Source organism: Bos indicus, chromosome 19 (assembly GCF_029378745.1).
Source record: "Bos indicus isolate NIAB-ARS_2022 breed Sahiwal x Tharparkar chromosome 19, NIAB-ARS_B.indTharparkar_mat_pri_1.0, whole genome shotgun sequence".
Lineage (NCBI taxonomy): Eukaryota > Metazoa > Chordata > Mammalia > Artiodactyla > Bovidae > Bos > Bos indicus.
The window spans coordinates 36,201,993-36,216,239 of NC_091778.1; the positions used below are offsets into that span (position 1 = coordinate 36,201,993).

The following is a 14,247-nucleotide window of genomic DNA, read 5'->3' on the forward strand; positions in this document are numbered from 1 at the left end:
CATATGCCACCCGTCCCCACCGCCTGCACCGCCCCAGTATTGCCCAGAGCCCGGACGCTCACCCGCTTCCTAGGGAACGCCCTCTTCTCGCTGCGGCCTTGTCGAGTGTCACTTGAGGCTGAGGGCCCGGTGGACAAGTTGGTCTCCATGTGCTCTGCCTTCTCTGTGTCCAAGGCCTCAAACTTCTCTATTACCTGGGACCTCCTGCAAGAGAGGGCACGAGGCCACTGAGCGGGGAGACAGGGTTCCCTGGAGCCTAAGGGGACGTGGTCCGGAGTCTGAGGGGCTCCTGCAGCCAGCACCCCAAGCCAGCTCACCCCAGCTCCTGGGCCACCCTCGCGTGGGTGCTAGCCGCATACACCCCTGGTTCGGCCAGCTCGCCTGATGCCCCCACTTCCTCTCCCACCTCCACACGTGGCAGCTCTTGGACATGGCCCTGCTCTCTGCCTCCCAGCCCCGCACTGCAGACGCCGCACAGGCTGTCGGGCTGACACAGTCGGCTCTCACACGCCAGCGGCCCCCTCCTGAGCCACAGACTAGTGGAAGGCAGCCAGCACCTCAGGCGCCCTGGCCTCACCACGTGCCTCAGCAGACCGGATGCAGCCCCCACCCCAGGGCGTCCAAAATTTAGCAAGAAAAAGACCCATGAATTAACATTGTTTCTGCCAACAGTAAAAAGAATCAAAACCCAAATTAAAAACAAAGCAAGTTGATTTCGTGTGAAAGGGCGGGCGGCATCATCAGGCCATCTACGGCTGGAGACGGAGCTGAGATGGGAGCGAAGCAGGCGGAGGAGGGGCGAGTAACGTCACAGCGACACAGCAGGAGGAGTGGAGAGGGGCAAGACCTGGAAGAAAACAAGGCTGGAGAATGAATAAACAGAAAGAACTGCTGGTAAAAATCAAATATGGTAAATCAAAATCATCCCAAGAATTAAAGCAAAAACCCAAGGCAATTACTGAGGAGGGAGACTATCTTGTCCCCGCGTCATGAGCATCCGCCTGGTGGATGCACCCTCATGAGCTGCCCACGTGTGCCCAGGCCAGAGCCCTGTTCCCCTTGAGATATCTCACAGGGAGGGCTGTCCTTGCATCGGACTAGCAGCAGAGTCGAGGGCAGCAAGTGAAGGGCCACTGGGCCCAGTAGCCTGAAGCCTAACTTCACGAGGAAGGGGAGGGGAACCCGGAGGCCAGCTCGTCCTTGGGAGGGGACCAGCGGAAGGGGCTCTCAGGGTCCTTCCTCAGGAAGGCAGACTCCCAGGGACCAGCTCCCTGTGGAGCCATCTCTGCTCCCGTGGAGTCTCCTGCAGGCCAGCAGCAGCTGCAGCGGGGGAGCGAGCGAGCGAGCGAGCGCAGGAAGCCAGGCGGCGTGGGAGCGCCTGGGAACCACGGGGAGTTCTTGCCAGTGCTCGGGCTGGCTGCAGACCCGAGGTGGCCTGTCCCAAGTGTCCTGCTAGGTTTAGAGGACAGACCCGCTCACATGGAGAACGAGAGCTCTTCCAACCGACCTCAGGACCAGAAAGCCCCACGATGGCCTCGAGGTGTAGGGGCCAGTGAGTCAGGCCAGTTGCATGCTGCGGGCCGGGCCAGCCACGAGAGGTCAGAAGAGGGAGGGAAGTGCCACCTGCCAGGGATCTGGGGGAGTCCACCTCAGGCGTCTGTAAAGTGGGGCCTTTTCAGCTCAGGTCCCTATAGTCCTACAGCTGGGACAGCAAAGGCATCCCAGTGAGCCTGGTCCAGACTCCCAGCCAAGCGGCAGGTAGGACCTTGGCAGCTGGGCCTGGTTTCAGTCACCAGTGGTTCAACCAGCCACCCCCTCCACACTTGCTCGGCACAGCTCACCATTTGAGAAACACTGGGGAGGCTCTGTGGCCAGTCCAAAGACCACTCCAGGGCCAGGACTGGTCAGGACACCCACCCTAAGGCCTCTCAGCCAGGCTTCTGGCAGCCGCCCCCTGGGTATGGTGGCTGGTGTCCTGCCCATCTGGGGCTCTGTTCTGCACCACAAGACAGGGATCCAGTCCAGCACCAGGAGCGGCTCAGGATCAGAGAGCAGGCCTTGGACAGGACAGCAGCCAGTCAGAGGACACAAGGGCAGTGAGAAGTAATGTGGCAGGGTTAGGATGCAGAGGAGAGGGCCCCAGGGGAGCCGCACCAGGCAAAGCCCCTCCCCATGGTTGCAGAGCAGGCGAAGCAAAGCCCCAGAGGTGCCATCTGTCCCAGCCATAGCCGGGAGGGAACTCCAAGCCAAGCAGGTGTGCTGAATGTTAATTCTTTGGTCCCCGCCAAACCAAGGTGTGGCTGCCTGCTTGGGGGCCTCCAGGACGCGGTGAGAAGCCCCCTTGCCCAGGCCACTGCCTCCTACATCTAGCAAGTCCCTTCACTTACACCTAGTACACTAAGGACAACCTCGGCCCTGCCCCAGCTCTGCCGTCCCAGGCTGTTCCCGTGAGGAGGAGCCCTGCTCCTGCATCCCGATTCTGCCCTGAGTATGGAGTGCTCACACGCCTCAAAGGGTTACTAGTAAACCAGGTGGAGAGGCTGTTTGGAGGGTGTGTCCCCTACCCCTCCAGGACTGAGACACCTCCTGTTTGCTTCTCTCTTTAAGTGTGTTTTCCTAGTGCTGGAGGAGATGCTTGGAGGGCAGGTGGGTGGAAGGAGCAGGGGAGCAAAGTAACCGGAGCTCTGCAAAGGGTCATCCAATGTGCCCACTCGCTCCAATTCTGAGCTGGGTCTGGGGGTGGGGCCGAGGACACTGCACTAACAGTGGGTCTGAATCTCCTCAGAAAGCAGCTTCTTTGGAAATGAATGAAAACCTCGATTTTCTCTTCCCAGAGCATGTTACAGGCTCTGGAATCATTTTGGGAGGTTTGAACCCCTGCATGACCCACCGCATGCGAGGGTGCGAGCCCTGCTACTGGACAGAGGCTCTGTTTACACGTGGGGCTGGAAGCTTCTACTGGAAGGGGCACTGGGGCACTCTGGTCCAGGCCTGGACTTGGGAGGCTTCAGAGATGGAACCATGCTCTTTCCCTCGTTCTCCGCAAGTGCAGGGCCCTCCCCGCCTCAGACCACAGCTCCACCTGGCCTTGGCCCATCTCCAAATCCGTGACAGAATGTCACAAAATGTACGAGTTTGTGAGTGCACATGTGGGTACCTGTATGAGAGAGCATGTTGAGTGTGCACAGTAGGGGCTGCAGGAATGGGCAGAATGTGTGCAAGCCCCTGGCGCTCCAGTCCCCCCGGCCCTTACCTCCTCTCGTTGCCAAACAGACGGGCCACCTCTTCCCTGCCAGGGCTCCGGGCCCGAGTCCTGCGCTCCAGTCGCCTTCTCTCCACCTGGAAGGCTTCTCGGTGGCTGATCCTGATGGCCTTAGGGACGTCGGCCAGGGTGGCATACTGCCTGCTGGCTTTAAAGGCATAGGCACGCCCCGGTCTCTCTGCTCCCCGCCCCCCAGCACTGCCGGAGTCCACATGGGCAGGGGGATGGCTGGCCACATCCAAGGAGTTGAAGGAGCTGCTGCAGACGGTTCGGGCAGGGAGCTGAGGACCTGGGGGAGGAAGGGGATGGCCAGGCTTGTGGGAGGGTGGGCCGGAGTCGCTGTACCTGTTGGTGGGGGCGCCCGGGCTGGGCGGGGAGAGCGGTGGGGGCAGCTGTTGCTCCTCGGCCTTCACGTCCTGCTTGGTTTTCTCCAGGGAGAAGTAGCCGCTCTCCACCCGGACTTTGCGGCCACAGTCCACGCGGTCACCACTTGTGGTGCTCTCCTCTGGAAGACGAGGGACAAGAGACGTGCTCGGCCTGCTGCCACCTCTGGTTCTACAAGCTTTGGAGAAGGCACGCAGGTCCAAGGCCACCCTAGGGCAGAGCCCTTTCCCAGGAAAGGAATGGGGCATCCTTACCTGCCTCTCCGTAATGGGTACCTCTATGCCAGATGGCCAGGGGTCCCTAAGCTCTAGTCTGGAGGCTCAGCTGGGACAACAGGATCCCCAAGAAGGGACATCCCACCAACAACCACTTCCCATTGAACACCAAGGAGAACCCAGGGAACGTGGTTAACACTCCAAGCTGCACTGCAGGGGGTGCGGTTCAATTCCCTGGTTGGGGAACTGAGATCCCCAGTACCACACAGCCAAGCTGGAAACCAAGTACATCATGACACAGAGTACATCATGAGAGGCCGTGCAGCCTCTCAGTGCATTGTTAAGGGGTAGGGAGGCACACCCGGGAGGAGCAGAGGAAGAGCAAGTCCTGGATGTGGTGGGCACCCACAGCTGGGGAGTACCGAGCGGCCTTTTGCCCAGAGCCTGAACAAGCTGCATCTTGCCTGAGTGGGCACAGTCTCAGCTGTCCATGTGTTTTTAGTGGAAACAGGGAAGCTGGCCTTCATGCAGAGCCCTCTAGGCCTGGACAACAGAGACCAAGTGCTGCCCCACTCTGCTCAGACAACTACAAGTCCTGGAAGGAGACATGCGGTCATGCCAGCTGTTCCTGCCAGATGTTCCCCTGCTTCAGCCAGCACCTGGGCAGGGTGCATCAGTGGGAGAAGGACTCGACAACCCTTGATGCTACTCACAGGACACAGTGGGCTTCAGATAACCAGGCCTTGAACACAAAGCAGCCACGGGGAGCAGAGGCTCCTCTGGACACAGAGCTCACTACAGAGCATCCAGATTCTCCTGACACCAGGCTGGGGCACGGGAGCGACTGAAGGCTGGTAGGCCAGCAGACACACAAGGGCACCTGAGCCCCAGCACCAGCTCGCTCTGTCAGGAGGCCAGAACTAGTGCTGGGAGGTGGGGCACCAAGACAGGCAGGCACTGTGGCCACCCTGGCTACCACTTACCATCTCTGCCCTCAAGCCCTGGCTCCCTCAGGGTGCTGGCCGCAGGAGGCTGGCCCTGGCTGGGACTCTGAGCTGGACTCGGGCTGCTCCCATCTGGCTGGTCCTTGGCCCTCATTTCTTCCTGCCAAAGTGTGGACTTGGTGGTGGGGACTTTCTCAGCACTGGGGATGCTGCTGCTGCTGCTGGTGACAGCCATCTTGGCCGGCCCTGGCTCCTGCAGGGGAGAGTGGTGTCCATGCAAGCCTGGGAACACCCTGCCCGAGCCAGCGCACGGGTCTGGGCTGCCCGAGTACCTGGCTACCAAGGTCAGCTGCAGTGTCAGAGGCCCAGATGCCAGAAAGCAAGGTTCAGCACAGAGATGTCCCGGCTGGGCTGGAAGCCTTCTTTCTTCTGCAGCCCCAGCCAGCACCCAAAGCCTCTAGGCATGCAGAATGGGAGCCTGGAGCCCAGGTGGGAGCCCAAGCTGGAGCTGGTGCTGCCCCAAGGGACAGCATTTGTGTACGAGGTACTTAGCCAGAGCATACAGAGAACTGTAACCCCACACTGTAAGCCTATGGCACCTGCTCATGCCCCGGGCCCAAGCTCCTGCCCAGCCAGGCACTGGGGTGCCTGCTCCTGACCTGCCACCAGCAGGATGGCTCTGGGCACCCCTCAAAGTGAGGCACATCTTGGCGGTCCTTCCCAAAAACAGACTGCCTGCTGGGCTCTGACTAGCACCACACCTTCCAGTCCTCACCAGCCACCCCAAAAGCTCCTACAAGGGGAGCTCACCTCGGCTGAGAGGAGGTGGCAACCCACGTTCGCATGGCCAGTAAGAGGCAGAGTGGGGCTCTAAGCATTTGGCACCCCCAGGGGCCCCTGGGAGAGGAGGCGGGCCCAGGACGGGGGCTGCCTGTTGGGTGGGCACCTGCGTCCACAGTGAGACAGCCAGCACTTTGCCTAGTCCAGAGCTTCCTCAGTTCCACAAGGGGCTTGGGCCTCCTGGGACAGATGAAGCTGGGATGGCTCTCCCGCAGGCCTGGGAACGCCCACTACCCCTTCTGTCACAGCCATCAGTAGCCCTGCCTCCCTGGCTGGAGGCTCCTGAGTGACCTGAGCCACCGAGAAGAGGTGGCTGGAAGAACGTGGCTTCTGACGGTTCCCCAAGGCTCCAACAGAACCAGCTCCAACGACCCGAGGACACCAGCCCTGAGGCCCTGAGCCTGTGGTCAGCGGCGCCCTGGCTCCACACCCAACAGCCATGCTGCCCTGAGCAGAGGTCTCTCTGGGTGGCCTGCTGTGCCCCCACAATAACCTGGGGCCCACACTCTGAGGCCAGGCATGGCTCTGCAGGGCTCAGAGTGGAGCCGTGTGGGCGTTACCTGGAGACCATGCTTGACGAGTCCGTCCCCTCTGTGGAGGGGGGCTGGACCAAGGGACACAGAGGCTGCCAACATGGGCTGTGGAGGAAGGGCAGCGCTGTGCCCGGGAGAGTAGGGTCCTGGCACATGCACACTTTCCTGATGCTGGGGTGACCCCAGCATGGGGCAGGGTGCTGGTGAGGCTCTCCAAGAGGAAATTCCAGGCCTGAGATGTGAGGGTCAGTGACAGGGCTTCCTAGCACCAGGCAGTTCCAGGCCTGCCTCCTGGGCCCCTGACTGTCCTAAGACTCAGCCCAGAGGAAAAGGGCCCTGGAGGCGCCAAGGTCCATGGTGAGTCTCCCGTGGTAGCCATGCTGTCTCCTGCCTGTGTGCCCAGCCTCACTGCGTCAGCAGGGGCAGAGGGGCAGGGCAGGGGCTGGTTTCTGGGTAGTCACTTCTCTCCTCCAGAGCACATGGGTGGAAAGCAGACTTGGCAGGGGCGGGGCCAGGGCACATGGCAACACGCCCATTCCCCACAATGTCAGCACCGTGCTGGGGGGTGTTGCCACTCACACCAACAGAGTCCTGGTGCCTGTGTAAGGTGGGGGAAAGGCCCAGGGCCCCAGGGTGCTCCTCTCTGTGTGGCCAGGACTGCTGCAGGCCCAGGGCTGTCAGTAGCATAAAGAAGTCAGCTGAGAGCAAAGAGAAAATGGGGCAGGAAGGGAGGCCCAGTCAAAGGGCTTCTGCAGCCTCCACATGCTAAGCAGGCCCCTTGTGAGCAAGTTTCCCACAGAAAGCCACCTTTTCTACCCCTGGGGCATGGGAGCTGAGCAGAGGGCCAGTAAGAAGGAGGGTTCTGACCCAGAGTGGGCATGGCAGCAGGTCCCAACGGGTAAACAAGATGCCTGAGAAGAGGTGGCAGCTCAGAGCAAACGTGTGGGCCTGTAGTGGGTCGGACCAGGGCCTGACAGGAGCCTCAATCACAGCAAGAGGCCTGCTGTTTTATACATCCCTGAAAAAGACCAAGAAGCAGGGGCCAAGAGCCCAAGCGGGTGAGCAGACGGAGGAGCCAGCCTCCCACAGCTCCACCCAAGGATGTGTGCCCCTAGCCTGCACACTGGGCTGGGTGAACACACAGCCCCTGGCCTTACCCAAGTCCCAGCTCTGGGGTCTAGGGAGATGGAGTGGGGAACCCCTGGTCACACCCTGAGTGGATGACCACTCCTCTCTAGGCATCTGGGTACCAGGACGCCCTTCCTCAAATAGCCAGAGCAGGAAGAGGCTCTTGGGAACCCATGCCTCTTAGGCTCCAGCTCTACAGGTCTGGGCCAGCCTGTCTCCCCACTGCCCTGGGCTCTGCTGCAACCCAGCCCCCGGTCGAGGGGGTGTGTGCTCTCCCCCACAGCCCCATTCTTGACCTCCCTCTGGCCTGAGGGGTACCTGCACACTCCATGGCCCCAACTCCCAGATGCCTGAACACCCTCCTTGAAGCAGGACCCTGGGCCCCCTGCCTGCCTGAGTTCCTGGAGGGCAGGGTACAGCAAAGGGACACCCCCAGCCCTGTTAGTCTGACCCAAAACTCTGGGGCAATAAGAAAAAGGCTAGATTTGGGTCTTGGGTTCTTCTCTCTATAGGGGCCCCTAAGGCACACAGTCAGTTGGCCCACTGTGCCCACTGTTCCATACCCATGAATTCCACCAGCTGAGGAGCGTGCAGTCCTGCGGGATTTACTATTGAAAACAATCCACACAAAGTGGACTCCCAGAGTGCAAACCTGTGTAGCTCCAGGGTCATTGTACTGAGCACCCAGGAGGGGCCTGGCGCTTTTGCCACTGCTCATAGTAAGCTGAGAACTCGATTTCAACAGGCCCGTTTCACAAATCAGCCCGCTGAGGCCCTGAGCCCTCCTGGTGCCCTGAGCCCCTGCAGACCAGCCAGGGGAGGGAAGCCCTGGACCCGGGGGACTGCCCCAGCCACCTCCCACTCTGGCCTCGTGGGAGCTGGTAGGAGCACAGAATCAAGGCTGTGCCAGTGCTTTCCATTGATGGTTACCCTGAGAGCCCCTCACGGCCAGGCACTGCAGGACCACTCCTCCTGGCCCCCTGCCCAGCCTGCTGTCTGTAGAACTGTCTGTGCGGAAGGTGGAGCTGAACTGAGCCTCTCCTCCCAGCATGCTCTTGGCTCCCAGCAATTGGCGGGATGGTCAGGGGAGGGATGGGCACTGTGCAATGACGCTTCTTGGGGCAGCCCCACAGCAGGCCAACCTCTCCAAGTGGGGGTCTTGCCCTGGGGCCTACAGAGGAGCATGCAGAAGGCAGCCCACAGACTCGGAGAAGGCAGGTGAAGACCCCTGAGCTGAGGGCTGCCTCAGCCCTAGCATCACCCCTTCCTTCCCTTGCCCCCAATTCTAGGCTGGGTCCTGAATCCCCCAATCTCCCAGGGTGCTTTTTCTTTGCCCCAGCTCCACTGAGGGGATGCCTCACCTGTGGTGTGGGGGGCTCCACCTTCCGCTTCTTCTTCTGGTTCTGCTTATTGGTCCTGGGATAGACTGTGAGCATCTCCAGCCACCTGGAAGAGAGGAGGGTATGGCACCAGTCAGACCAGAGCTGCCACTCCAGGGCAGGAAGTGCCAGCTGCACAGCTGGAACATGGACAGGCTGACCACTGGCCTGGTAAGGGCTTGGCACTGTTTTTGTTACCAGCCTTCCTCTGGGGCTGACACTCCACTCTAAAATTGCCCTCCTGGAGTGCGGCTGGCCAGCACAGACACGCTGCGACTGGGAAGCCCCGAGGACCACTGGGGCAAGAACCTAGGAGTCGTTGCCAAACTTTCCGACAGTGGTCACTTCTGGGCACTGTGCAGCTGACCTCCCACACTCTGGAGAGGCTCACCTCTGGGCCCCAACTGCACAATGAGGGCGCCCTTGGGGGCACCTCGGAAACACCTTTGGGGAAGGCCTAGCGGAACTTCCCAGGGACCAACACCAAGGCCCACACACTGGAAGGTTCACTCTGGACCAGCAGCAGGGAAAGCAGGCAGGAGCATGGACTTAGATCTGGCTCTGCTTCCCTCAAACCAAGACCCAGGCAGCTCCTAGCCCTCGGGGCTCTGGCCTCTCATCTCTGGAACCAGGGGGGTACTGCTTGCCTCTCTGGAGCTCCGTGGGAGCTGGGAAGGTCGGAGCGAGGGGAAGGAGAAGGTGTGGTGGGAGGAGGAGGTGTGGTGGGGTGGAAGGGTGGTGCTCTCTCCACAGGGGACAGTACTGCAGGGGATGCTGGGCCAACTCTGCCCAGACACAAGGGTCTGCGTGGGCTTGCGGCCAGCCTGTGACAAGAGCCTGGCAGCAACGGCTGAACTGCTGAGGGAGGCAGGGTCTGCAGCGCCAGCATACTGGTTGAGGCCGCAGCGAAGACCAGCACCCAAGCGCAGGGCAGGAAGAAGGGCTTGTCTTTAGTTCTCAGAGGTGCTCCTTTAATGTGTTTGTGTGTGGGATGCCACTGGGGTGGCTATGCTGCCAGCAGCTGGGAGAGGGGTTGCATGTGGAGTGCACCCCTCCAGCAGTGGAGCTGAGGCCCAGTCAGATGAGAGCAGGGTTTCTTGGCCTGAGAGTGCACGAGCGAGTGCACTGCATGAAGAGATCTGAGCACAGGCTCTGCTCCCAGAGCCCCGAAGCCAAGAGGAGACGACGGCTCACTCTGCACAAGAGCAGACGAGCAGGCTCCAAGGGCTCACCCATTTACCCTGAGGAGTTCGAGTGCTTGTGGGTTAACAGACTTGCTTTCTAGCTTGCCAAAGGGAACACATTTCCTTTGCAAAGTTCACACCAAGGACCCCGCCTGCAGAGGGCCCCTCTCCAGGCTCTACCTGGGAGGGGAAAAGAGACTGCTTGTGAAGTCACGTCATCCTCCAGGGCCTGGGAACAGGGCTGCGGCAGGCATGTGCAAAGCAGTCAGGGAGCCCTGAACCCATGAACACTGGCCCTGTCGCTCTCGACTAGTAATGCTACCGAGCTGGGTAAACCTGTGCGCCCCACACGACAGGGCCTTGAGGGGAAAGGAGAGAAGACCTGCACCATGGCCACACAGTTGACTGGAGAGAGCCCCTGAAGCCCCTGCCAAGCACCAGAGGGAGGTCCCGTCAGAGGCCAGGCTGTGTAGGGCTGACCTGGGCCCCAGCTCCCATACTCCTAGTGCCCTGGGACCTCGGACACCCCTCCTGTCCTACGTCACCCAGACCCCTCCCAACTCAGGTGTGTGCTTCTGTGTGTGATGCCTAAATCTCCTTGAGGAGTCTGGTTGGGCAGTGGAACCTCAGCCAAGGGTGCCTGCCAGACAGGCCATGGCAGCAGGTGGGAACCAGGACCCACGAGTGGCTCTGCTGCCACTCGTGCCTGGGGAGATCAGGTTCCCTTCATCTCTGGCCGTCCGTCTCCAGCTGCAGAACCACTGACACTGGAGGAGGGAATGGCAAACCACGTCAGCATTCTTGCCATGAGAACCGCATGAACTGTATGAAAAGGCAAAGAGACATGACAACGAAAGATGAACTCCCCAGGTCGGTAGGTGCCCAATATGCTACTGGAGAAGAGGAGAGAAAGTTCCAGAAGGAATGAAAAGGCTACGCCAAAGCAGAAACAGCCCTCAGTTGTGGTTGTGACTGGTGGTGAAAGTAAACTCCGATGCTGTAAAGAACAATACTGCATAGGAACCTGGAATGTTAGGTCCATCAAGGTACATTGGAAGTGGTCAAACAGGAAATGGCAAGAGTGAACACTGACACCTTAGGAATCAGGGAACTAAAATAGACAGCAATGGGCAGATTTAGCTCAGATGATCTACTACTGTGGCCAAGAATCCCTTAGAAGAAAAGGACTAGCACTCAGAGGCAACAAGAGAGTCTGAAATGCAATATGCTGGTACAATCTCAAAAATGACAGAATGATCTCAATTCATTCCCAAAGCAAACCATTCGATATCATACTAATCCAAGTATATGCCCCAACCAGTAATGCTGAAGAAGCTGATGCTGAATGGTTATATGAAGACCCAGAAGATCTTCTAGAACTAACACCAAAAAAGATGTCCTTTTCATCATAGGGGACTGGAATGCAAAAGTATGAAATCAAGAGACACCTGGAATAAAAGCTAAGTTTGACCTTGGAGTACAAAATGAAGCAGGGAAAAGGCTAACAGAGTTTTGCCAAGAGAACGCACTGGTCATAGCAAACATCCTCTTCCAGTAACACACAAGACGACTCTATGTATGGACATGACCAGATGGTCAATACCAAAATCAGACTGATTATATTCTTTGCAGACAAAGATGGAAAAGCTCTATACAATCAGCAAAAGCAAGACCGGGAGCTGACTGTGGCTCAGATCATGAACTCCCTATTGCAAAATTTAGACTTAAATTGAACAAAGTAGGGAAAACCACTACACCATTCAGGTATAAATCAAATCTCTTACGATTATACAGTGTAAGTGACAAATAGATTCAGGGATTAGATTTGATAGAGTGTCTGAAGAACTAAGGACAGAGGTTCGTAACACTGTAGTGATCAAAATCATTTCCAAGAAAAAGAAATGCAAAAAGGCAAACTGATTCTCTGAGGAGGGCTTAAAAATAGCTGAGAAAAGAAGAGAAGTGAAAGGCAAAGAAGAAAAGGAAAAATATACCTATCTGAATGCAGAGTTCCAAAGAATAACAAGGAGAGAGAAGAAAGCCTTCCTAAGTGAACAATGCAAACAAATACAGGAAAACAATAGAATAGGAAAGACTAGAGACCTCTTCAAAAAAATCAGAGATACCAAGGGAACATTTCATGCAAAGATAAGCACAATAAAGGACAAAAATGGAACAAACCTAACAGAAACAGAAGATATTAAGAAGAGGTGGCAAGAATACACAGAAAAGTGAAAGTGTTAGTCGCTTGGTCACGTCCAACTCTTTTTGACTCCACGAATTGTAGCCCACCAGGCTCCACTGTCCATGGAATTCTCCAGGCAAGAATACTGGAGTGGGTTGCTGTTCCCTCCTCCAGGAGATCTTCCGGACCCAGGGATTGAACCCACATCTCTTATGTCTCCTGCATTGGCAAGCATGTTCTTTACCACTGGCACCACCTGAGAAGCTGAGAATACACAGAAGAACTACTACAAAAAAGACCTTAATGACCCAGACAACCACAGTGGTGTGATCACTCACCTAGAGCCAGACATCTTGGAGTGCGAAGTCAAGTGGACCTTAGGAAGCATCACTATGAACAAGGCTAGTGGAGGTGATAGAATTCTAGCTGAACTATTTCAAATCCTAAAAGATGATGCAGTGAAAGTGCTGTACTCAATGTGCCAACAAATTTGGAAAACTCAGCAGTGGCCACAGGACTGGAAAAGGTCAGTTTTCATTCCAATCCCAAAGAAGGGCAATGCCGAAAAATGTTCAAACTACTGCACAACCGCATTCATTTCACATGCTAGCAAGGTCATGCTCAAAATCCTTCAAGCTAGGCTTCAACAGTACGTGAACCGAAAAATTCCAGATGTACAAGCTGGATTTAGAAAAGGCAGAGGAACCAGAGATCAAATTGCCAACATCTGTTGGATCACCAAAAAAGCAAGAGAATACCAGGAGAACATCTACTTCTGCTTTACTGACTTCACTAAAGCCTTTGACTGTGTGGATCACAACAAACTGGAATATTCTTAATGAGATGAGAATACCAGACCACCTGACCTGCCTCCTGAGAAACCTGTATGCAGGACAAGAAGCAACAGCTCGAACTGGACATGGAACAACAGACCTGTTCCAAATCAGGAAAGGAGTACATCAAGGCTGTATACTGTCACCCTGCTTATTTAACTTATATGCAGAGTACATCATGTGAAATGCCATACTAGATGAAGCATAAGCTGGAATCAAGACTGCCGGGAGAAACATCAACAACCTCAGATATGCAGGTGACACCACCCTTATGGCAGAAAGTGAAGAGGAACTAAAGAGCCTCTTGACGAAGGTGAAAGAGTGAAAAAGCTGGCTTAAAATAACATTCAAAACACGAAGATCAGGGCATCCTGTCCCATCACTTCATGGCAAATAGACAGGGGAACAATGGAAACAGTGACAGACTTTATTTTCTTTGGCTCCAAAATCCCTGCGGACAATGACTGCAGCCATGAAATTAAAAGATGCTTGCTCCTTAGAAGAAAAGCTATGACCAACCTAGACAGCATATTAAAAATCAGAGACATTACTCTGCTGACAAAGGTCCATATAGTCAGAGCTATGGTTTTTCCAGTAGTCATGTATGGATGTGAGAGTTGGACCATAAAGAAGGCTGAGCGCTGAAGAATTAATACTTTCAAACTTTGGTGTTGGAGAAGACTCTTGAGAGTCCTTTGGACTGCAAGGAGATCAAACCAGTCCACCCTAAAGGAAATCAGTCCTGAATATTCATTGTAAGGACTGATGCTGAAGCTGAAACTCCAATACTTTGGTCACCTGATGCAAAGCACTGACTCACTGGAAAAGATCCTGATGCTGAGAAAGACTAAAGGCGGGAGGAGAAGGGGACAACAGAGGATGAGATGGTTGGGTGGCATCACTGACGCAATGGACATGAGTCTGAGTAGGCTCAGGGAGTTTGTGATGGACAGGGAAGTCTGGCGTGCTGCAGACCGTGGGGTCTAAAGAGTTGGACATGACTGAGAGACTGAACAACAACAAAAATGCTTTGCTCTCTTAGAATCCATGACATTCTAAGAGGAGGATTAAGGCAAGACAGTGAAACTGGTCCTCCCGTCTGCCCCTGGTGTTAGAAACGAAATCCTGCCTCTCCCCACAGGAGGATGACTAGCAGGGAGCTGGCACCCCAGGAAGAAGCCACCCACCCCTCAGGAGCATGGGTCTGGCCCCCGCTCCACACCCACCTCAGTGAAAACGAGATCTCACTTCCTCCCACGGCAGTCTTGGCCAGCTGCAGCTGATGGGGCCCCAAAGCCCAGCCCATCCCTCAAAGCCACCTCCGTTTCCCGAACACAAGGTGCCTGATGTCCTAATTCCT

The 14,247-nt window shown here is 56.5% G+C and overlaps 1 protein-coding gene across 13 annotated transcripts in view; it reads right to left on the bottom strand.

Annotated features, from left to right (window-relative positions):
- Nucleotides 1-14,247, bottom strand: part of MPRIP (myosin phosphatase Rho interacting protein) — a 92,950-nt gene that overhangs the window by 31,331 nt on the left and 47,372 nt on the right. For 4 of the 13 annotated variants that reach the window (XM_070773236.1, XM_070773231.1, XM_070773234.1 and 1 more), the window contains exons 5-9: nucleotides 8,668-8,752; nucleotides 4,845-5,058; nucleotides 3,608-3,824; nucleotides 3,254-3,520; nucleotides 63-204 (exon numbers count right to left, since the gene is read on the bottom strand). In XM_070773236.1, coding sequence (XP_070629337.1) covers nucleotides 63-204; nucleotides 3,254-3,520; nucleotides 3,608-3,824; nucleotides 4,845-5,058; nucleotides 8,668-8,752 — 925 coding nt within the window. Of the gene's footprint in view, nucleotides 1-62; nucleotides 205-3,253; nucleotides 3,825-4,844; nucleotides 5,059-8,667; nucleotides 8,753-14,247 lie in introns of all 13 variants that reach the window. The other 9 variants (XR_011562023.1, XR_011562022.1, XM_070773230.1 and 6 more) reach the window with 5 other exon arrangements.